Here is a 25,292-nt window from a genome sequence, read left to right as displayed (position 1 = left end):
TCTTAATTGAATCATTTCTTTAAAAAAAGGATAGTGTAAGATTCTGAGTTGTTACTTAAATTACAGGCTTTGAAACATTTTTGGTAGAACTATGATAAGAAGTCTTTTTTTAAATACATATATGTACATTAACAAAAATCATGAAATAATTTTAGTGTTTGATGTCCATCATATATTTAAGTAGAGAACGTATCAGATTATAAATAAGCTTCACAAAGAAAATAAAGATTTTATCTAACTTTTAAATTTTATTTAGTTGAAAGGAAATATCATTCAGATTCATATGAGAAGGCCAGTCATATACTTTAAAGGAATCCAGAAGTGATTCTATGGGCATGTGCTACAAAGAATGAAAGATCATAGTTCAAATCCTGGCAGTGTCACTTACTCTCTGTGTGACCAGGGAAACACTGAGTTTCCCTGTGCCTTAGTTTCCTTTTCTACAAGCATGGGAAAGTGATTGGACCTAGCTCATGATGATATTTTGGAGAAAAACTGTTGCAGATGTACTTTCAAAAAATTTGGCCGTAAAAATATCTTTCATCTCACTTACTCTTCTCCAATCAGATCTTGAATCCGTCCCCATCAAGAGGGAGAATCTAATTCCTCTCAGCTTGAATTTGGGCTGGCCTTATAATTGAAGTGTAACAATTTAGAATGAGGAGGAAACAACAACGCATGGTTACCAAGACTAGTTCAGAAAGACCATCTAGTATCTACCTGCCGTAATTCTCTTGGGATGTTCATTCTGGAGGAAGCCAGCTGCCATAGAAGAGGACAGACCACCCTGAGACAGCCATAATGGAGAGACTCCACGTGGGTGTTCCAATCTCCAGCTCCAAACGAGCTCATGGCCCAAAGCCAGCATCCACTGACAGCTAGCCACTTACGTGAACCATCTTGGTTTTGCAGCAAAGTTGCGTTTTCTTGTGACTACAGCTATAGAAAACATCTAAGTGCAAGCACATTAGAGATTCCTTATGACACCCTCTCAGCTAAGTCTTTCCAAATTCCTGATCCACAAAATCATGAGCAAGAGAAAATGGATGTTTTATGTCACTATGTTTTGAGGTCATTTATTATGCAGTAAGAATAGCAGAAGAAAAACCGTGATAATGTGTATACGGTGCTTATTAAAATGTTATTAGTATAATGTTTGTCGGGCAGGGAACACTTCTCCTGGAGTTTAATATTCATTCAATGAGGAGAGAGCTCTTTTAACATACCTCTCCTGGACTCTCCAACTCGCCTTCTTCTCCCTATGTGAACTAGGGGGATGTCTGATTGGTAACTCTAGGGACAGCATATTGTATAAGCTTTTCCTATCACTCCTTATTTATTTTCAGAAAGGACCTTCGTGTAGAGATGATAGGTTCTCCATTGCTCCTAGCCATCATGCTAACCTTAGTGGTGATGCTTACGTGATGAGACGTAGGAAGAAGAGATGTAGTCCTCTTCTTCCACAGGAGAGGGCTACAGGGTCTAATGTTACTTGGGCCTATGTTGGGTAAGTCCATCTAATTCTTTAGTTCACTATAAGTACATTCACTTACCTGTCGATTTAAGCCATGTGATATTTTGTCCCCATTTATTTCTTTTGCCTTAGCTAGTGATTGAGAATTTAGGCAAGGAAAAAGGATACTATTAATTAAGACCCATTCTAAAATCTACAATGGTGAGCATATTTGCTAAGTCTATTGTCATATTTGGGGATGAAATTATTACTTTGAACCATATGGCATTGATGATATTTCATTGTCTATAACCTAAACATTTAGCAATTTCATCAAAACTTTGACACTGTATGAATAATAGGAAGTTTTGTTTTGTTTTGTTTTGTGCTGCATTTCCCAAGCCCCTATCAGGTGCCAAGTAATCTGTTAAGAGCATTTTTCTGTTGAAAAGATTAGTTGTTAAATTTCATTTGACTTAGAGCATTGTTTTCCAAAGTAAGGCCTGAAGACCATCCACATGATGCCAATTGATGAGTTTATTAAATATGTACTCCTAGGACCTGTGCTAGACATACTAGCTACTCTAAATCAATCTCAGAGAGTGGGATTCTAGAATCTGCATTTTAACAGGCTCTCCAAGTGATTTTTATTGCAAATACAATCTCATGCTACCTTCCATGACAAGAGAGATACGGTCTCAATATACTCTGTGACAGTGTTTAATCAAACCTTACGCATCAGACTTTAGGGAGTCTGTTAACAATCAGAGTTTACTCAGAATAAGAGGAACATGTATGTTTCAAAAATTATGTAAAATGATGAAGGTAAAAAATAAAGTTTGTTAAATATTTACAATATGCTAAAGACTTTGATTTGCATTTTATAATATACTCCATCTTTTTTATACCAATAAGAGAAATAAGTATTATTATTAACATTTTAAAGATGAAGAAACTCATACTGAAAAGAGTTCAAATAATATTGCCAAAGCTGAAGCATCATAAACGGCAGAGCTGAAATTCAAACATACATATTCCTTACTTCAAAGCTCAGCTCAATCATTCAACTTCTGAATTTTGGCTGTTGAAGAAACTAGGAATATTAAGAGAAAAGAGGCTTACCATCCAGAAAATAAGATGGAGATCTTAAAAAATCTTTGGAGAAAAGTCTTGATAGAAAATGAATAGTCTTAATTTTTTTATTCAGTGGATAAAAGTTGTATTTGGAAAAACAAAAGTATATTTGGGTTTCTATAATTGTTTTGTAACAAATAAACCCAATAAAAATTAAAAGATGTGTACTTTAATAGAGATAGGCCTTAGCAAACAAAAACTAGTTGATTATTTTCACAACTACTACAGAAAAAAATTCTGCATTTGGTTTTGGATAACCTGGGGCATAGAGTACAGAATAAAATATCATGGCCTTCTGGTTGCTTGGTGACTTTTTATTGATAAAATAACTGAAGATAAGGTATCTCTCATTCTTGGTATATACATAAGGATACATCTATTAAATGAAGAGTAAAAGCTATCTTTGAAAAGAGAATTTTTAGGAAATGTTACAATAGACAGGAAATTAATAAAAGTATTAGCTGGGAATATGAAGCTCCAAATGATAAGGGCTTACAGATATGAAAATTATTATTTGAGTAATCGCATCTAATGAAATGTAGTAAATTGACATGAAAACAATTACCTACAGTATTATATGTCTAATATTTTTGGCAATTTTAAACAATTTGATGGAAATACAACTCCTTTCAGATTTGGCAACTGTGTCATTGTAATATCTATGATTTTCTGTCAAGAAAATATTAAAGCAAACTCTATATCATTTCTCTGAGTTGCCAGAAGACTATAAATACCACTCACATTTTATATATTTGATTGCCAACTTGCATATATAAAATAAGTAAATCAAAATAGTTTAACTATAACCAAAAGAGATATACTCTCTTAAAAAAGCCATCATAAGGAGCAAAAGGGGAAAAGAAGGGTGATGTATTTCAAAGTACCTTCTTTCAAAAGGCAAATAGTAAATGGATGGGGAAATGCCTGTTTTATCAATCTATGGAGTTACCATGTTGCTAAAAGTGACATGATGAGTTGGAAGGATAGAAAGTGTATTTTGGAAAAACTGATTTCAAATGTTTCTGCTATCAATATTGGTGCTTATATTTTAGAAATAATTGACTTTTGCAGACACTGATTTAAATTAGTGAAAAAAGATTAAAGGAAGTTGCTCTTTAACATTAAGAACAGAAAAGCGATCTATAAGCTTAATCTTACTGTCTTTACAGATGTGAAAATGCCACTCCATCATGCCATTAATTCTCTACCTTTTCCTTTCTGTCTCACTTTTGTCTACTACTTGTAGTTTTATGTGAATTTTTATGAATAACAACAATTATGAAAAGCCATGGAGTGTAGCGACACATATGATAAAGTTTAATTGATTTCTAAGTAACTTGAATACATTCCAATGAAAGGGCACCAATTTACATGGGAGTGGCATCTGCCAAAATGCTGTATTTTGTTGTGTTTGTACTTATTTCTACTTACTAGATTCTAAATTATATGAAAGCACAAACCTCTTCTACTACACAAAGACAATTCTAAAGAGTAAAGAGTTTAAGGACATCCAGACTTCTGTGAATTTGAATTACTTTTCATCTTCACAGCACTGGGTTGGGGGGTTTGAAATTGCAATAAGATATTTTGTAGATTCAATGTATGCCAGAAGTACACGTAAGCAAACATAAGAATACTAACAACCTAAGATTTTGTGACTTGAAAAATATCAAGTACTACCCTTCAACTTTTTTCTTTTTTGAATTTATTTTTAGGCTGACTTTGTAGTATACTACCTTTTTAAAAATTAAAACATTTATTGGATTCCTAAAGTTACTTGGTAAGTTGGAGTCCAATGTGAGATTTAATAATATGCCAAACACCGAAAATACAATAATATTGGAAACCACTCTGCACTGGGTTGCCATTACCTTATCGCCTTCGGAAAATGTGATGCCATCCACTGCTCTTTTCCAAGTGATTTCTGGAATAGGTTCCCCTTCCGCTTCACACATGAGTGTGACTTGACCATTCTCATGTGTAGTCTCATTTTTAAGCTGTATTATGTGAGGCTGTACTGTAAAGAATATATATGTTACTCAATCTGTATTGGAGGAAAATATTACAATTTAGACTTAAAAGCCATGGTGGTCATTTAAATACACTTTAGTATAGTATGGAATTATTAACTGTATTTCAGTTACAGTGGTATGCCTTGATTTATGGGGGGGGGGGGTGGCAAGAGAGTTCCAAAGTACAGGACAAAACACTTTAGAAAATAATTCTCATTGATTAGCACTATGAAAATAATTTGAAGTAGCTTAGAAACCAACATACAGATTATAATTCTTTCCAAAATTTTGCCAATTTAAAAGCAACCTTATTACTATTTTGTTCTTTCAAAGCTACAAAATTAAAATTTCCTATTTTAAAGCCACATGTATACATACGTGTGTGTGTGTACATGTGTGTGGCATCTGCTCATTTAGTGATTACCTTTTAAACTTTAAAAACAATTTCATGAAAGAGGGAAAATGATGACTGTATCCTGAGTATGTAGTAAGCATAACTGTGTACAATATTTATGAAGCAAATATATATACATCTTATTTACTTATACTATTCCAGTCGATTGATTTTCACCTCAGTTTATTATAACATTATTAGACATTATAACTAATTATTTCTTTATAATTATGACTTCCTAAAAGAAAAAAATTATGTCTACTAATTTAGATTATCTTAATGTTAAAAATTATGTCCCCCCACAAGTTTATATAATAAATGCTACAGGAATTTATGTTTGCAAACTCTGTTATCCGCATGTCTTAGCTTTTACTTGTTCGAACATAAAAGGGATAAAAGTTATCACTTGTTATTTCAGTACAAGTAACACGTTGTTTTTTAATCTTTAAATGCAATTAATTATGGAATATAAATAAGTTGTTCTTAATCTCAGAAAATTAAATATCTGATATCAGAATTGTGGCACATATAATTTTTAACAATTCAGTGCTTACTCCATTGATTTTAATGGATTTAGTTATATTTCCACTATATATACATGATTTTGTGTCAGGTGCAATACAAATTTATTCAATGTAACTGTATAAAAGTGATTACAAAAGTGTAAAAGGTAGTATTTCATGCATTATTTCCTTTTTTTCTTTTGAGGAAGATTAGCCCTGAGCTAACATCTGCTGCCAATCCTCCTCTTTTTTGCTGAGGAAGAATGGCCCTGAGCTAACATCCGTGCCCATCTTCCTCTACTTTATATGTGGGATGCCTGCCACAGCATGGTTTGCACAGTGGTGTAACGTCCACAACCGGGATCCGAACCAGCAAACCCCAGGCCTCTGAAGCAGAACGTGCACACTTAACCACTGATCCACAGGGTCGGCCCCTCATGCTTTATTTCTTATTTGACAGAATGAAAATATCAGCAACTTTCGTTTATATATTTCTTTGTTCTCACTCACTACCACCCTGATAAAAACAAGTAACTAGTATTTCATACGAACCTGTTAAGATAGATTGAGAATACCCACTCTTCAGAATTATCTCAGACACTATCATTTCTAGTTAATTTATTTTTATACTGAGTCATATTTATCTAATGTTGTAGGTTTTAAAGAGAATATTTTTTTTAAGTGGGGAATACCGCTGGAACAAGTTAGGGGCTTTCTATAATTTCCAATAATTTTATGTTTCTTTGCTCTTCCCTCTATATGAACAATTTTCTCGTGGCTCTTAGTTTTGATGTCTTCTCATTGTTAAAGATTTTTGTGTAAATAGATCAAAACATTACCCTTCTGAGTAATTTGCCAACACCATGTTATCCAAAATAATAGCCTTCTTTACCCAAAACTATCTAATTTATCTATTTTCACCTTCTTAAAACATTTTATTATTCCAATTTAATTTTTTTATTTTAATATATTTTTGCACATTCTTTATTGTCTGTCTCACTCTGCTAGAATATAAGCTTTATGAAAATTTCTCTGGTTCAGAAAATATTTCTTTTAGAGCAACCACAGGACTAGCTGGCAGAGGGCATGTCCACATGTGTATTACCATTCATCTTTTGGTCTGTGTAAGCAGTTTTGCTGCATCTGCCAATGGCAACCAGCAGTCTTTCTTACTCTAAAATTCACCCTCCTTCCTTTTCCCTCTCTTTGTTGTGAATGGATTTTGATACACATGCTTATAAAAATAGAGAAAACACACTAAATATTAGTAGTGTCTATAATTTTTAGTGTTACACTTTTTAAAGAGAATAACCATGTTCTAAATATCCTCCAGTAAATTGTTTTTCTTCTTACAAGCATAATGAAAACTAGATCAGTAATGTTAAAAAAAATGATGAGTTCTCTACTCTATAAGTTCCCCAGAGAAAGCAATATGGCTCTTGGTAAATATGGAAGATATTTATAATCCCTTTTAAAAAAGGGAATATTTAATTATGGTTATGGGTCAATGTTTCCCCATTATAGCCTTATAGATGTGCTCTTTTGAAGTATATTGAAAGTAAAACTGATTCTAACATGTCATTTAAAGATTTATGAAGATCAACTCTTATATACGAAAAACACAACAGATCCCTGGATGTGTAGTTTAAATGAATTTTCTTTCAGCCTCCGTTATAAGTCAACAAATACTTTACAAGAAATTACATGTGTAACTTCATGTAATTCTTAAAATAATTCTATCTGGTAACTGTAATTGTAAAATATATTTTACAGTTGAGAAAACTGAGATTTAATTTTGAAAAGTTAAATGGTTCTTATGAGTGAAACAAGAAAATTTGACTCAGACCTCCCTCTATACGTCATACTTTTAACCACTTTGTCATAATACTTACCGAAGACTTGGAGGAACGCCTGTTTCTCATCTTCTCCTGCCTTATTTGTGGCCCTGCAGACATAAGGGCCGCCATCACTATTTACTATATTCCTGACAGTGAGTTCTGTGTTGCTTCCTTTCAATATGTACTTTTCATTTTCTTCAATGAACTTGCCATTCCTAAAGATGAAAACAGAGGTTGAGCTTCATAAATCTGACTTCATAACTCAGGAGCAGATCAAATTCAACCTTGTTACCTGTAGTTGTTAATCATTTTATGGCTACTGTCATTGATAGACAAGCCTATATTCCAATCAAAAGTATACTTCTAACAGTCTAGTAAAACAATGCATAAATATTAAAATTATGCTTGAAAGTTGGTTTGACCATAGAGACAAGAATAATATGTTGAAATCTGGACATTAATCTTAGGCAGAAAAGCATATTGGTTCAATTTGCACTTTGATTATTAGCAAGGAGAGTTTTATTTGCCGCTTTTAATTCCATACGCATTTTTTATGTTGGTGAATCAATACATATTTATGAACATATTTATTTACTAGGTTCCTGAGACATATTTAAAAGAATTTCTATGAAAACATCCTTTAAAGAAATTTCAAAGTAAATGCAATTTAAATACATAATCGATTTATATTGCATACAGTACTGCTAATAAAAGTGTAAGATGATAGAATTATATGAAAATTCAGTTATAGGAATTATGCTGCATATGATTTAATTCATTAATGAGTGAAGAAATCATTTTTATTAGACATAAATAATTAATTTTCAGTTCTTTCAAGTTCTTTCTGGACTGAAATAGTCTCCATTATTCTCCAAATCTAATTTTTGTTGTCTACTAAAACAATGTCTTTCAAACTTTTTTACAATAACTTACAGTAAGAAATATTTTACATACATTTAAATCTGAAACAATTCTATAATTCCCCTTAATATGTGTGAAACCTTTTTATATTATATATTCTTTCCATTCTATTTTATTCTTATCTTCTTTTCGTCCTTCTCCTTTTCTTTTTCCTTATTTACTCCTCCTGCTATACTTTTCTTATAATGGTATTTCAGATGATTGATTTTAAGACCCACTAATGTAAAAAGTTTACAATCAGCCCCTAGAGCTGGGAGGATTTACTTGTCTATATAAGTTTAAGTCAAAAAAAATAAATCTCTAAAAAGATTATAAAAAATCTTTCCCAGAATTAAAAACAATATTTCCCCGATACTCTAAATGATCTTTCCAATGAATTCTGGTTTTGCTTTCTAGAAAGTACTGGCGCATATCCTAATATAATCTTCATCCTTCTATGACTCGATAACATCTGTTTTTCCAGTTTCTATCGACATCTCTAAATATATCTGAAATGTGCAAACGTTTCATGAGAGTAGAGTACAAAATTAGGCTTTATAAAATATTAATAGCAAATGTATATATAGTGCTCTGCACTTTTATATGTTTTGTTCATATTTTTACTATTCAAATGTTTACAGCAACTATAAATAAGGACACCATTTCAGCATTTTTGTCTAGAATTCTATGTATAGATAGGGTTTTCATCGCAATTAGTGATACAACATATTTCTTAACCTATTTAATGAAAAAGTATTCATTTGTTTCATCATCATCATCATCATCATTTACTAGAAGTTTCAGAAATCTGTGTCTTATAAAACATTTTTCCTATATTATTAACTTGGTTGAAGACTCACAATTAGCCCATAGATGAGCATTTTCTCTATTCACCTGCATTCACAGATCAGAGAACTAAATTTTTAAGTATAATTCCCCCCCCCCCACCAATTCACAGATGAAGAGACCTAGTTTTACATAGTAACTTAAGTAGTAGGTTAACTAAGTACTAGTGTTCTTTATGATACAGAGTTATTTCTGTACTTTCTGTGAAATATAGTGCTAAATGTTTGAAGTATAGCAAATGAATGAGACTTGGCCACTTATCTTAAAGAAATCATAAATTATAATCAGATTCAGAGAACAGAGGGTAATATAGATCCTATTAATGCATTGATTCATAACTTTTTGCATTTTTTTTGGGGGGGGGGCAAGACGGGATCCACTATACTAGGAGAGAAGAGAAAGAAGATAGCTGGAATACTCTGGGAATTTTCATGGGAAGAAAATTCATGATTTTGGCTTTGAAGTGGATGGGTAGATCTTGAAGAATTTAAAGAAAATCAGTTTGTAAAGATCATGTTCCCTTCAAGAGCTCAATTTAAAAATATTATTAAAGGATAATAACCAAGGTAATAGTTCTGAATTGGTCTCTCTGAACACACTTGTTAGATAGAACATATTTGTTCTTTTTCACAGTACATTTCTGTGGAATGCCAATGTCTGAAAAGACTCCCAAGATTCGGATGGAATTCCATGAGCTCATCCTTTGAAACTCAACCACTTCTCTAAGTGCCTCTTTTCCAAGCACAGTAAAACAGGAGTTAGGATTAGGGAATTAATGGAAATTATAAAGAAGGGAGGATAATTCCACTTTTGACCATAATGGGGTACCAGGGACCATATTTGCCCTCTCATTTTAAACAAAACAAACACTGGACACAGACTAAATAAGAGTTTTCAAATATTGGTCAACAGGTAGTACGTGGCTAGGATGTCTGAGAACTACTAAACCTTATTACCTGAAGAGAGTTTCCAGCCTGCAGCTCAGAGAGGGAGAACCCCAACAGAGCCAGGCTGTGTACATGAATTGGAAGACAGAGTTTGCAATTTAGGGAGGTTAAAGTGGCTAGAATTTGTGGGTCAAAAATATGTGAGAAGAAAGAGCTGCAGTAGAAAGAGGACTAAGGAGATCTGCAGAGGTTTCCTAACTAATCCTTAACTGAGTACTAATCAGTGAGTGTATGCTAGTAAGGCCTTCCCAGATTAGGGCAAGAACTATCAAAAAACATAAAACACAAACATCCCAGAAACTCACATATGACCAGGAATAATTTGCATCCCAACCATCCAGAGTAGAAAGACTTCCTGAAACACAAGGCATTAAGTTACCTCCTTAGAGTAATATTGCTTCAGTAATGAAGCCAAGCTATCCCAAGGCTGAAGATTATCCTGGATCCACATAAAAGAGCAGAACAGCAAATCTCAAAAAAGATCAAACTTTCCCCAAGTAACTTAACAGCATCCAAAAACAAAATAAAAGAATATGAAAATATCCAACATCCCAAAACATAAAATCTTCAATGCTCAGCATCCAAGAAAAAAATTACTAGGATAGCAAATAAGTGGGAAAAAATGACCTATAACAAGGAGAAAAATCAATCAATAAAAAAATCCAGAAATGGTACAGATGATAGAATTAGCAGACAAGACCATTAAAATAGCTATTGGAATATATTCTATATATTTAAGACTGTAAAACATAAGCATGGTAAGAGAGGAATGGAAGACATAAGAAAGGCCTCCATCAAACTTGTAGAAATAAAAACTGGAATGATGAAGGATACTCTGGTGGGATTAAGAGCACATTGGACCTTACAAAAGAAAAGATCAGTGAACATGAAGACAAAGCAGTATAAGGCAGAAAACTTGAAGACATTGCAAATTGAAAACAGAGAGAAGAGGACTGAAAGTTCTATCTGGTATCATTTTCCTTATTGCTAAACAAAGTCTTTAAATAATTCCTATAGTACTGATCTGACGTTGATAATTGTTTAAACACATGACAATAAAGCTTCAAAACACAAAACGGAGAGAACTGAGCCAAGAAATAAAAAATAGTTGGAAAATCAATAAAGATACAGAAGTTGTGATCAGTACTATTAACCAAGTTGATCTATACGATATTTAGTGAATATTCCATACAATAACAGTAGAACACACATTTTTCAAGTGCACACAGAACATTTAAAAATAGAGACCATAACATGAGACTCAATAAATTTAAATAAATTTATACTATATGGAGTACGTTTCCTGACAACTAAGAGATTTAGTCAAAAATCAGTAATAGAGGGGCTGGCCCAGTGGCGCAGCGGTTAAGTGTGCACATTCCATTTCGGTGGCCTGGGGTTCGCCAGTTCGGATCCTGGGTGTGGACATGTCACTGCTTGGCAAGCCATGCTGTGGTAGGTGTCCCACATAGAAAGCAGAGGAAGATGGGCACAGATGTTAGCTCAGGGTCAATCTTCCTCGGGAAAAAGAGGAGGATTGGTGGTAGATGTTAGCTCAGAGCTAATCTTCCTCAAAAAAACCAAAAACACCAGTAATAGAAATACACATGAAATAGACCCAAATATTTGGAAACAAAGATAAATACTTCTAAATCATCAATGTCAAAAATAACGTTACAAGAAAAATTTTTTAAATAATTTGAACTAAATAAAACTTAAAATATTATCAAATATCGAAATTAGTAGAGTGCAACTAAAACAGTATTTAAAGAAATACTGTTTTATTTCTTTTATATTGTTTTATAACAGCATTTAAAGAAATATTTACTTTTTTTAGAAAAGTATAAATATTAAAATCAATCATATAAATATCCACATTAAGCAACTAAAACTGAAGAGAAAATTAAACACAAAGTAAACAGAAGGAAGATAATAATAAGAATAAGAAGAGAAGTCAATGAAATAGCAAATAGAAAAACAAAAGAGGAAATAATTGAAACCAAAAGCTGATGATTGACAAGATTGTTGTATTCAGAAACCTTTATCTAGACTGATCAGGGTGAAAAAGAGAGTAGAGCAAATAACCAGTCCTCAGGTTTTCAGGAGAGAGGGCAGATCAGTTTAGGTAACACAAAAATTAAGTGTGACAAGAGAGTACTGTCAATGACTTTAAGCCAGTAAATACAACTTACATGAAATAGAAAAGTGCCTGGAATGATATAAATCGTCAAAGATCACTAAAAAAAAAAGATATTACCTGAATAGACCCATATCTATGAAAGAACTTGAATTTGTGGTTAAACCTTTACACAGGAAAAGTCCTATCAAAGATTGTTTCACTGGAAATGTTTCTAAACATTTAAATAAGAAATAAGTATCATATACAAACTCTACCAGAAAACAGAAGAAAAGGAAACGCTTCCCTATTTATTTTATAAAACCAGTATTGCCCTAATCCCAAAGAAGTAAAGAACAAGAAAGCAATTGAACAATATCTTTCATTACCAAGAACACAAGGACTTTAACAAATTATTAGCATATTGATTTCAGCAATACACATAATAATCAAGGGAGTTTAAGCTAAGATGCAAGGTTGTTTTAATATTTGAAAATCAATGGAACTCACCAATTTAATGGGCTAACAATAAAAATTCATGTGTCATTCTCAATAGATGTAGAAGAGGCATTTGAACGGAAATGAAAAGAGGTGCTGCTTTTACTCCCACTTTGGCTCCCATGTCACCAAGTGCTCCTGGTTCTCTTTGTGAAAATTTCTTAATCCCCTCTCCTCCCCATGTTTGGTCCTCAACTGTCTTCTTTACTTGCTTCACTCATATCCCTTGGAGATATCAACTCTAAGTAACAGGTAGTCTGGATCTTTCTCTCCGGGCTGCTGCCCTGCATTCTCTAAAGCTTACAGATTGTTTTTTTTTCCACAAAGATAACATGTCTATACCTACAGATAAATATGTCAAAGTAAAAATCTTCCCTCTGATATTAATTTTACCTCTGTTAACGTCACTACAACATGCCCCCATTCTCCTATTAAATATTATCTCCCATTATATATTATCCAGTGACTAGAACAATTATTGTTTTATCTCATTCAAGGGATGAAACTAATGCCACATGAAAATACAGACATCAAAAATTATGGATTTAAATTACTCATTATATTAGCGTCTGAATCTGATTTGTTCTAGTCTGTATGATAATTGTATTTCTATTTACATATTAGAAGTTTGAACAAATGAGAAACTTTAAGGAAAAAATCTAAACAGAAAAGAAGTCCCTCTGGAAAGATAAAATAATGAGAATAAGGTTCTAGAACAATATTTGCTCATTGTAATGAATGATCCAACAGCTTTTCTGTGCTACAAGTAGATCTAATATTGACGATTAAGGAGACACACTGGAAGCCAGAAGTCTCTGAGATACATGATAATTATCTGGAGTGAATATGTTAATTCTTGCTGTATAATCTCTTTAAAAATACCAACAATGTGTCACAAAGGAATTAATGTTTGCAAAGAACGTCTGAAAACCTTTGTTTGAAGAAACATCTTATTTATTGCTACCTGCTATATTAAATGGATAAAAAGAGTCTGGTCCAGTGGCCGAGTGGTTAAGTCTACTTGCTATGCTTTGGCAGCCAGGGGTTTGCTGGTTCGGATCCTGGGCGTAGACCTACACACCACTCACCAAGCCATGCTGTGGAAGCATCCCACATAGAAGAACTAGAATGCCTTAAAACTAGGATATACAACTATGTGCTGGGGTTTTGGGGAGGGAAAAAAGAAGAGGAAGATTGGCAACAGATGTTAGCTCAGGGCCAATCTTCCTCACCAAAAAATAAATAAATAATAAATAAATGGATAAATAAAGATTTGAAACCTGAAAATAATATCAGTAAATGCTCAGGAAGTCATGAAAAAAAAGTTTTGAATTTCAAATATTCTCCTTCAAATAGTTTTTTAAAAAGCCTAATCCTTACTATGGACGGTTTTGCCAACTTGAGTATATTTTTAGCAACTATTTTGTTGTGATTATTCTTATACTATATGGTTTATGAAGTGTAGAAGTGATTCTGTAAATATTTGTAGCAACTTGAATTAACGACAAATATATGTTTGCAAGATTGTCCATTTTTAAACTTTCATGATCTCCCTTTTAACAGTTTGAGCCACAATCTAAAAGAATGGAATATTTTGATATCTGTTTGATGGCAATGGAAATCAAATAACATTTAAAAATTCAAAAAATGTATAAAAATGAACTGTCAAGTAATAGATTTACAATAGACAGTTTATTCATTTGATGAAGTAAGCTTTTTTTAAATGACATTAAATTTATAGAAATTTAACTCAGTATAATTAGCTTTTTCCATAATAATATGGTATACAAAACATATAATTATATTCCAATGAATATGATTTTGTACACATATAATAATGATGCCATCAATACTAGGATTCTTATTTCTAGATACTCTCTAGTAGTAACAACAAAAGGTTGAATCAGTCACAGGCCTCCTGGGCCCCTTCTGGCCAGAAACATACCTCATAGAGAGAACGACCAGGACTATTGATAAGGCTTTGACTTAGGTTAAATCACTCTGTTGATCCCTTTACCAATTTAATCTAAGCAACTTAACTGAAAATAAAGGCATCATAACTTTTTAATGAAATTCAAAAACAACACTTTTCTTTTTGACAAAAATGATAAGATCGTAAATATTTTTCCGTAAGCTCGATTATGGACACAAGCCAGAGGGATGTGGGTGCATATCCTACCTGTACCAGGAGATCGTGGGCTCAGGAGAGCCAGAAGCCCTGCAGGATAATGTCATCTCTTCTCCTCTCTCTGCTGTGGCATTAAACGATTTCTGAGACATCGTGATGGCAGGAGGCACTGACAGAGAGATGAACATAGATTAAATAGATTTGAAAAATATTTCATCAACACCACTGGGACTTTTGTAACACTGCTTTTTTATTAACGGTAAGCTTTAAAACTTGATAGTTCAATTCTGTACTTACGTCCATAGGACTGATCTGGTTGCATAATAAAATGACTTTAAAATCACTGAGCTGCCTTCTAATGTACAATAATTAGATAATTCACTGTAATGTTATTTTACTATTTTTAATCTATCAAACTAGACTAAACAAGAAACTAGACGTTTTAGCAAAATATGTTCACTTTTATGAAATATTTCTCACAAAAAGACAGACAATACCACCCTGACTTCCATCAATACTGAGATCTACTTAGAGCAGAAATAGACTTCCTATTTGGGTTCTCATCGGTATGTGTAATTCTATAAGCAATCATTTACTGCTTCAAGACAGGGCTTTCAAATTAGGTGTCAAACCATAATGTTCTTTCTGATTAACTGCACTTAATTTCTTCAAACAACTATAGAACATTTTATGAAGAGAAACCGCTCAAGCCACACTGAGTATGAAATAGATTTTCAAGAACAATTTAATTTTAAAATTAGGCTTCCCCAATTTCCTAACTAATTACACTGCAAAAACTGTATCTGCCGCACACTTCAGACATGTTGAAACTGTTCCTGAAATGCACTGTTTGCAATAAACAAATCAATAACATCCATAACAGAAGCCAAATTTCAAAGTACAGCATAAATTTTGATTTAATGCACACTTTTATGATTTTCAATTAAATAGGACAAAATGGTATTTCTAAAATTAATTATATTAATAGATGTATTTTTTTACATATTCAAAACAACATGACCAGACAGGGATTGAGGAGTGTGACTATAATTAAATATCTCTACAGTAACATTCAGGTCAGGACTGAAGCGACATTATCACCGTTGACCATGGGGATAGGAACTGATCTGTATGTTAGTAATTAAGCACAATAAATCAAGCTTCTGCCTTTATGAATTTAGACACAAAGGGCCTTATCTGACATGATGTCTCTAAAGTAACATAATAATTACTAATATTACAAGATGGACTTTTGTTTCGACTATTAACATGGCATTTTAAGTATACTGAAATTTGACTTTCTGTATCCTGTTTTCTTTCTTTTATAATTATGGAAAATAACATTTTAATCAAAATGTATTACTTTTCTTTTGCAAATGTAGTTGCAAGAACGCTACGACTATTTTTTATTACAGCAATAAAGATTTTTAATCCAATATAGAATAATAATGAAAATGAATTCTTTAATAAAAATTCTCCCTCTAGTAAAGTTTTTGTGTAAAGAGAAACATTTCCAAATGGAGCACCGCAGGCTCGAGTCCTTGTCCTATTACTGACCTAAACAAGTTATTTTTTCTTTATTGTAATTTTCTTTTCTACAAAGTGAACTCAGTATGCTAGAGGATCTCTAAGACTTGCCAAAAATCCTTATGTTTTATGATACAGTGGCTCAATGAAATACGTATTCATATTTAAAGTATAGATTAGCAGAACAATATTAATATTGCATATTTAATACTTTGTAGAGCAATTCCAGAACTATTCTGAAGAATAATAGCATCAAAATCTGCAGAGGTGTTCACTAGTTCAGATGGCAAGATGTTCAGAGCATTCGTTAGCTAGAGTTTTAGACTGTAGAGCATTTTTATTACCTCATTGCTTCTAATTAGCTTTTGAGTTGGATTAAATAGTTTTAAAAGGGATCTCAATTATATTTCATCCAGATTTCTTTTCTGTCTTAAGACCTGCATCCATTCTAACTTTTTAAAAATACTTATTTTCATATTTGATTGTATCTGAAACATCCAGTTTTAATAACTCTACGAAGATTTATATTCTGCATATGTTAAGTAGTTGATGCTTTCTGGTAAGTTTCTGCTTTCATTCTTTTTTTTTTAAGAAGGGAAAGCTCTTCCCTGAGCTAACATCTGTTGTTATTCTTCCTGCTTGTTTCTTTTCCCCCTCCCCAAAGCCCCAGTGCATGGCTGTGTATCCTGATTGTAAATCCTTCTAATTCTTCTATTGAGCCACCACCACAGCATGGCAACTGGCAGATGGGTGGTGTTGTTCCATGACCAGGAAATGAACCTGGGCCGCTGAAGCAGTGAGAGCACTGAACTTTAATCAGTAGGCCATTGGAGCTGGCTCTCTGTTTTCATTCTTTAGCTTTAAGAAACACGAGGGTGTGTGGAAAATAACTCTACAACTCTCACTTACATGGAGGCTTTGGTCCACCTTCACATTATAATTTCCTCACTGGCATATTAGGTACAAAAGATACCACTAATTTGACAGCTTAATTCCCTTTCATCAGCAATGGGATCCAGCATTCCACACGTCTTCTGTGTCTCACAGTGTTCCTCCACTCCCTTCCCCTCAAAGATTTCTCAAAGATGAAGAATATGGTACTAACCACAGAATACTCATGTGGTTCAGATTAAGCAGCACCAATAACCCTCCAACTTTATTCAGGATAAGGATGATAAACCCCCCTCTACCATTGTCAGGAAAGCTACTCTTCTGGAATTCATTGATTATTCAGATCTGGTCTAAATATATATCATCAAATAAATTCACATGTAGATACTTTATCCGGTAGAGGACTGCTAAACTTAAGATGCACAGTCCTGTCTTGTTTATCTTTCCTTGTTTTTACTTTTATGGCTGTGTGATCCTTACAAATTAACACAAAGGTGGATTTGGGGAAGACGGCAGAGTAGAAAGCACCAGGCATCTGTCTCTCCACCTAGACAACAGGTACACTGGCGGAATCTGTCTGATGCAACGATCTCAGATCTCTGGAGCCTACTGAAGGCTTGCAGCTTCCAGAGGAAGGTATGAAAGGTAAGTTGCAAACAAGGTCTCAAAGAGCTCTGAACATCCATGTCCATAGTAGCATTATTCACAATATCTAAAAAGTGGAAGCAACCCATATGTCCTTCGATAAATGAAGAAATAAGCAAAAGGTGGTGTATGCATAAAATGGAATATTATTCAGCCTGAAAAAGAAAGGAAATTCTGACATATGCTACAACTTGGATGAACCTTGAGGAACACGATGCTAACTGAAATAAACCAGTTACAAAAAGACAAATAATTCTACGATTCCACTTATTACATAGTTAGAGTAGTCAAAATTATAGAAACAGAAAGTGAATGGTGACTGCTAAGGGCTGAGGAGAGAGGGGAATAAGCAGTTACTGTTAAATGAGTATAGAGTTTCCATTTTGCAAGATGAGAAGAGTTATGGAGTTATGGCTGGTGGTGAATGTTGCACAACATTATGACTGTATTTAATATCACCTAGCTGAACACTTAAAATTAAGATGGTAAATTGTTTCTTACGTGTATTATACCACAATAAAAATTCAAAAAAAAGAAAGTCACATAAACTATCTGAGTCCTTGGCCAAGAGAATAATGGCCAGGTTAACACTAAAGCACCTTTTAGTTTTATATTGTTATTCTGAGTGTATACGAAAAATAATTTTGTTTCTTTCCATGACTTCATTAACACATGGTTCTCTCCATTGCATATAAACACTGAACAGAGAAAGAATGTAACAATTGGTAAACCACATTTCTAAACTGTTTCACATAGAAAACTGCAATTTTTTCAGTTTAATTGTAAGATTCCTCCTTCATAAAGAAGCAAGTATCTTCATTTTGCAACTTACCTCTAGCAAGTTTTCTATACTTAACTGCTTATAATATTATGTAGCAAAAATGATTGGTATTTTAATATTATGTAGACTCTTCCTATGCAATGAGATACTTAAATTATGTACAAGGCATTCTCATCATGATTTTGATCATTTGTTACTTTTCAGGGGTCATATTAGGTATCAATGATGTACTTGTGCATTGTGTTTTTCTCTAGTTTTTTCTATTGTTTGTTTTGCTCTTCACTCTTTCCTTCTAGGCTATTATATCATCTAACACTTCTCAATTTTCATTAATATTGGTTTTGGTTACTGGTAATAATCCTTCATTTCACATTTACGATGATCAATTTAAGTGCTATTTAATAAGAATAAATTTTTTTGGAACTCAAAACACAAAATTCAACAAATACAAAATATCAAATGATTGAAATAAATAAAAGTTAATTAATTGCATATTTAACTTTGAAAGAAAATCTAGCTGTAGGTTAAAGTAAACCAAATGCACAGTCAGTTCTTTTCAAATAAACATAGTTCATCATTTCCAGTCTTGAGTGTCAGCATACTTAATATTCCTGTCTTGCTACAGAAGTTAATCAATATATTTTTATGTACTTGACTGAGAACTGGTAACTTCTTGGCAAGCATCTTCCACACACTTCTTCCTAATTTGTGAATACAGTAAAGTAGGAGCATAATTACAATTATTTGTTAAGCGCTGTGTTTTAAATCAAACTTGTCTGAAAAAAACAGTAAGAGTTTTATTTGATACCATCATTGCAAGATAGTGAGGATCAAATTGGCCCATTATGTTGCTTTAAAAAAAAATTCAAGAGAAAAGTTTTCACTGCCATCTCAAATTCCATTCTTAGTGAATCCTAATATGAAAGATGTCAGATATTTAAGCAAATAAATATCCCCTTCGGTGGACAAGAAGTACAAAAGCAAGGAGAAAATGTAAATTGAAGCTTTGTTGCTTTATCATCATTATGCTTTTCAGTATTTTCCAAGTTTTTGCCAAATAAATCTGATTTTTATATTCTGTTAAATTGACTTTTTAAAACAGATCATATTCACAGGTTGAAAAATAAAATGAAATAAGAAGATAGATACATAATTCTTGTCCTTACCTTTTCTCATTAACCACTTTATTAATTACTTGTATTTCTCTAGGCAAATACATTTTTATATTTCCTTTTTCCTTTTACAAAATATACCCTTTTCTGTACCATTCTTCTTTTCTCAAATTAACAATACATGTAAAGGATATATTCATGTTACTATGTAGAGAAATTCCTTACTCCTGTTCAACTGGCACAGTCCTCTACTCTGTGGATAAACTATTGGGTATGTATTAAGTCAACTGTGGATGTCCAAATATTTATCTATTGTAATCATTATCTACTACAATCAATTTAAAATTGCTCTCAGTGGTCATTATGCAATTTTCTAATCCAACTATGGATTATATTTATAATCAGAAACATACATGAACAAAAAAAACAATAAAATTGAAGTAAATAATCTTCATATAATTTCCTAGAGATAATTCATAGCTAAATATTTATAATCATTCCAACTCAAATATGAAATACTTATTAAAGAAAAGCCAAGTGAAAAATTACAGTTGGAAGTATAGAAAACACTACTTTGACTTGCTTTTTGTTTCCATAGTAAGAGGTGATAATTAAATGAAAGATCAAAGTTAATATGGAATATTCTTCAGTTCAGAAAAAATGTCTGAAATTTTTAGATATCTTGAGTGATAATTTCACCATTAAGCATGGATATTTTTATGCTTTTTCAGAGTACATTCTATGATTAACAATTTTCTATAGCAGAGGTCTTCCACGTGTGTTTCAAGGGCCCCAGAGATCCCCGACACCCTTTCAGGGGTCTATGAAGCCTTCCCTTTCCAACCACATATCTGTGAGGATGGATTTTCTCAGATTCAAAAATACATCACAAAAGATTGAATGAGAATCTGCCTGTCTTCTGTTAAGGCACATTAGAGAAACTTACAAAAACGTATATAAAGAAGAAGCCACTCTTTCACTCTGTTTTCAAAATGGAGTTATTTTTCATAAATATGATACTTAGATTAGCATTCTTATTATTTTTGACAAATTAGTAAATTAACATTTTAAAGTTTAAATGAATTAACCAAATATTTTCAAAACTTCTCTGTTTCAACATCTAATATGATCTATATAAGTAGGTATGACCCACATAAACCAAACTTTGGGGGATCCTCAATAACTTTACAAGTGTAAAAAGTTCCTAAAGCAAAAAGTTTTGCGATCACCTTGGGTACAAAATGAGGTAGAACACAATTTGGTACCAGAATTAGCATTTAAAGAGAAGTCTAACAAAACTGCCCCCAAAATGATAATTTTAAATAAAAGCCATACCATATGTTTAAAAGTAATCTAAATGTATGGGTTTCAGAACACATTCCAGGAGAGTTAGTATTGATCTCATTTGAGGAATTCTGGAGAAATGAATCTGTTGGGAATGTGGTGAGCTGGAGGTTTCAGGATGGATGGAGGAAAGACTTGACAACAAGGTGGCAGCAGTACAGAGCCGGCATGATTGGGATGGTGCGTGGGTTGCACAAGAGGCTGATCTTCATGCAGGAGACCTTTCAGAGACAGTGTGCAAGGGGCCACCATCCAGAAGGGGAGGAGTGCCAGGGAACTCCTGGGAGAGAGGGCGATTGGAGCAGGGGGCTTATGTGTCTGGATGATGTCACTCAGAAACACAGCACGGACTCTCGCAGTTGGAGAACTCCAAAGGAGCAGTGGCTTGGGGTCTTGCAAGGACCCAGAGTTTGTCTTATCTATGGCTGGTAGAAGGTGGGTGCAGTTTTGCAGGGTATGCAAAGCAGACTCATTCCAAATGGTTAAAAATAAGCTTATTTGGGCTATACGTATTTTTTATTTTTATTATTGTAGTAACACAGGTTTATAACGCTATATAAATTTCAAGTGTACGTCATTATATTTTGATTTCTGTGTAGAATACATCATGTTCACCATCCAAAGACTAGTTACAATCCATCACCATACGCATGTGCCTAATAACCCGTTTTGCCATCCTCCCTCCCCTCTTTCCCTCTGGTAACCACTACTCCAATCTCTGTCTCTACATGATTATTGTTGTTTTTACAATACCATGATCACGGGCTATATTTAAAACAATTGGATGTGTAAAATTTTGAACCTGGCATGAGTGAGGTTTTGAGATAATGGTTCCAGCCTGCTGGGAAGAAGAAAACATAAGGACCAACATACAGAGGCCCTTCTTTGGCTCATTTACGCAACAGGAATGCAGGCGAACTTGGATGATGATGGAGATATTGTGGAGAAAGGGTAATCTTGGTATTAAAAACTGATCAGTTTACTATAATATCTGAATGGATATCAGAACAAATCATCAAATGATCATATAGCTCATAATTTGGGGGAAGCTATTATTAAATGATTTTTAAAAGCACAAATTTTGTAGGACCAACATAATTTCCATCTGTGATAGATTCCCAGAAAGAAAGAAGAGTTGCAGCCTCTTTTCCTTTTTTCCCTATAGGTCCTTTAATTTTGCCCTATTAGCTATGTTAGATATGTATGTTCTTAAATACACCACTGTCAGAAGTCAATAATTAGCCTAAGCTTATTCTAAAACATGAGCCAAATGTTTAGTCCAGCTGGAGTGATAAATGGAGTATCAATCAGAAGTGAACTGCTGTAAATCATTTCAGTTAATATCTTTATTAATTCCTTCAAATTAAAAAAAGGAAAAAAACCTCGATCATATACATGTCAATAAGTTTAAAAATAATATTGCAAAGTTCCAGTTCTACGTAAATTGGAGCCACCATACTGCATCCTGTCTCTGTCACTTAATTTGTCTGTAGCACTTGGACAGAATGTCTGGATAATCTGTTTGAGGACTCAGAAATGTAAATAATAGCAGACGTATTGCTATTAGAAAAATATCAGAATTCGAAATGCTACAAGACAATCTATGAGACAATCATTTTTTTCCTTCAGAACCCTTTGGCTTGAACTGAAATCACCCCAAAACCCGGAAGTGGGTTAACATAATACTCTCAAGGACCATCCATGTTGTTGTAAGTGGCAAGATTCCATCTTTTCCTCTGGCTGAGTAGTATTCCATTGTGTGTATACATATATATCATATCTTCTTTATCCATCCAATAAGTCAGATGGAGAAAGACAACAACCATATGATTTCACTCATGTGAAAGATAAACAGACAAAAAGACAAACACAGATACAGGGAACAGATTTGTGGTTACTGAGGGAAGTGAGGTGGGAGGAGGGTGAAAGCGGTAAAAAGGCACATGTGTATGATGAGGAACGGCAACTAGACTTTTGGCAGTGAACACGATGCAGTCTACACAGAAGTTGAAATACTGACATACGTCTGAAACTTATATAATCTTATAAACCAATGTGACCTCAAAAAAAAAAAAAAGGAAATGGAAATCAACCTGGCCTGAGAGGTCCAGAGAATCTCTCCAGTTCAGGCTCAGGTGAAACCGGTGAATAGTTAGCCACTAATGATTAGGTAGCTAGTGATTAAAGTTTTACTAAAGTTTTTAGTTGTAGCTCTTAGTTGTTTGCCCACCCAATGTTAGCTGTGCTGCTTAGGCAATATATTATCTGACTCCCACTAGGTTCCTATAGATAACACCTCCCCGGCACCTGGGTCACCATGGTAATGGATGTTTGAGTTTTCTTCAGAAATTCGGAGTTGACCCTCATCCAGTTCAGGCCAGTCAAGACCACTAACCCACCAGCTGGGCCTGTGCAGGTGACCAATAAGTGAACTTTTTGACATCAAGAGGCTGAAAACTCCACCCACAGATCATGCTAACACCACCATTTTGTGAACATGTGTCCCATGAAGAGACAGGGAGTCTGACTACGCTTGCGCAGATCATCAATTACTTTACCTTTCCTCATCTCCAATCATCTATCCCCATCAGTCAGATCACCTTGTCCCCCTACCCCATAAATATCCCTAAGTCTCCATTTTTGGGGAGGTGACTTGAGATTCATTCTCCTACCTCCTTGCTTGGCTGCCTTGTAAGATTAAAACCCTTTCTCTGTTGCACCCTCGTTGTTTCAGTGATTGACTTTCTGTGCGATGGGCAAAATGAACATGGTTTGTAACACAGGGAGCAGGACAGAGACCTCCTGGCAGTGACAGTGGCAGCAGCAGGGGCCTACAAGGCCCCAGTCTCTGAGAGAGGGGATTCTTCCTCTTCAGTTACAAGAGTTGTTGTCCCAAGAGGACAAAGCGAACTCCCATTGGTTTCCACCTTCTCTTTCCTCTGGCTCGTTGGTCCTGAATGAGGGCACATTTGTGGCAATGAGGGGATAAATAAAACCCCAGATTTCTGGCCAGAGGACTGAAAACTAGAGATGCAAGACATAGAAAAGTATGGGAGAGATCGTAGAATTGGAAGGCTTGGAAAAGCAACCACATCAAGTTATTTACGAAATCTTGAGCTCAGCCCTGAGCTGTATATGTGTGGTTCTGATCTTAAACACTACCAAGACTTTTAGAACCGAACTAAGAGACAGACCACCACACAGATCCTGGAATTGCCATGGTACACAGGCAAGACTGATCTGAAAAACACTGCAAAGAGTTTGAAAATGGGACTGATTTTGAACCCACAAACCACAAAAGGCTGGTCACAATACGTGGCTTGAATTTAAACAAATTGATTGCCTGTGAAAATATAAACATCAACATTTTCCATAAGACTGAAATAAAACCCAGAGTCCCATAATATAATATTCAAATTCTTGGATATAGTATAAAAATATTTGGGCTATGAAGAACTAGGAAAATCTCATGTTAATAGGAAATGAGACATGCTGACACATGTTGTATTATCTAAAGACTGTTTCAAAGCAACTATTTAAAACATTTTCCAAAGAGCAAGGGGTGAACCATGCTAAAATAAATGAAAATACAGACAATCTCTAACAAAACACACAATGCATTAAAAATAAATGAATGAATATTAGAAGTAAATTTACAATAACAAAAATATTCATCAATGTGCTGAATGGATATGACAGGGAAAAGAGTTTCTGAACTTGAAGAATGACCCATAGAAATTGTCTAATCTTTAAAACAGAAGAAAAATGTTAAAGAAAAAAAAAAATGAACAGAGCTTCAGGAACCTGAAAGATAATATCAAATGTCAATAAACCTAAGAAGGAAAGAAGAAAGAGCACCATATGAAAATGTATACATATATATGTATATTTGCATATGTATATGTGTATACATATGTATACGTATCTACAGAAGCAACATCTGAAAACTTCTCAAATTGGCAAAAGACATAGAACTATAGATTCAAAACCAGCTGTCTTCTTGAATCCTAAAGAAAATAAACCCAAAGAAGTTATCTAAACACATCATGATCATACTGTTAAAAACTAAAGATACACAAACACAAAAGATGTGTTACTTATAGGAAAACAATAATTCAAATACTTGTGAGTTTCTTATCAGAAACCATGGAAGTCAAAAGGAGGTGAAACAGTATTTGTAAAGAGTCAAAAAGACAGATCTGTCAAAATAAAATATATTTCAG

General features: G+C 33.7%; 1 protein-coding gene and 1 long non-coding RNA gene across 3 annotated transcripts in view; one reads left to right on the top strand and one right to left on the bottom strand.

Moving 5' to 3' along the window:
* The window catches only part of LOC139079959 (uncharacterized), a 32,828-nt gene extending 30,518 nt beyond the window's left edge, over window positions 1–2,310 (top strand). Inside the window, exon 4 of the long non-coding RNA XR_011534014.1 lies at window positions 568–2,310. This is a non-coding gene — a long non-coding RNA (uncharacterized lncRNA). The remainder of the gene's footprint in view (window positions 1–567) is intronic.
* NCAM2 (neural cell adhesion molecule 2) overlaps window positions 1–25,292 on the bottom strand; it is a 482,218-nt gene that overhangs the window by 164,071 nt on the left and 292,855 nt on the right. For both annotated transcript variants that reach the window (XM_070597896.1, XM_070597897.1), the window contains exons 6-8: window positions 14,821–14,938; window positions 7,389–7,549; window positions 4,459–4,604 (exon numbers count right to left, since the gene is read on the bottom strand). In XM_070597896.1, coding sequence (XP_070453997.1) covers window positions 4,459–4,604; window positions 7,389–7,549; window positions 14,821–14,938 — 425 coding nt within the window. The remainder of the gene's footprint in view (window positions 1–4,458; window positions 4,605–7,388; window positions 7,550–14,820; window positions 14,939–25,292) is intronic.

Source organism: Equus przewalskii, chromosome 27, assembly GCF_037783145.1.
Source record: "Equus przewalskii isolate Varuska chromosome 27, EquPr2, whole genome shotgun sequence".
Taxonomy (NCBI): domain Eukaryota; kingdom Metazoa; phylum Chordata; class Mammalia; order Perissodactyla; family Equidae; genus Equus; species Equus przewalskii.
Note: the sequence above shows the minus strand (reverse complement) of the source record. Positions and strands in the feature narration are given on the sequence as shown.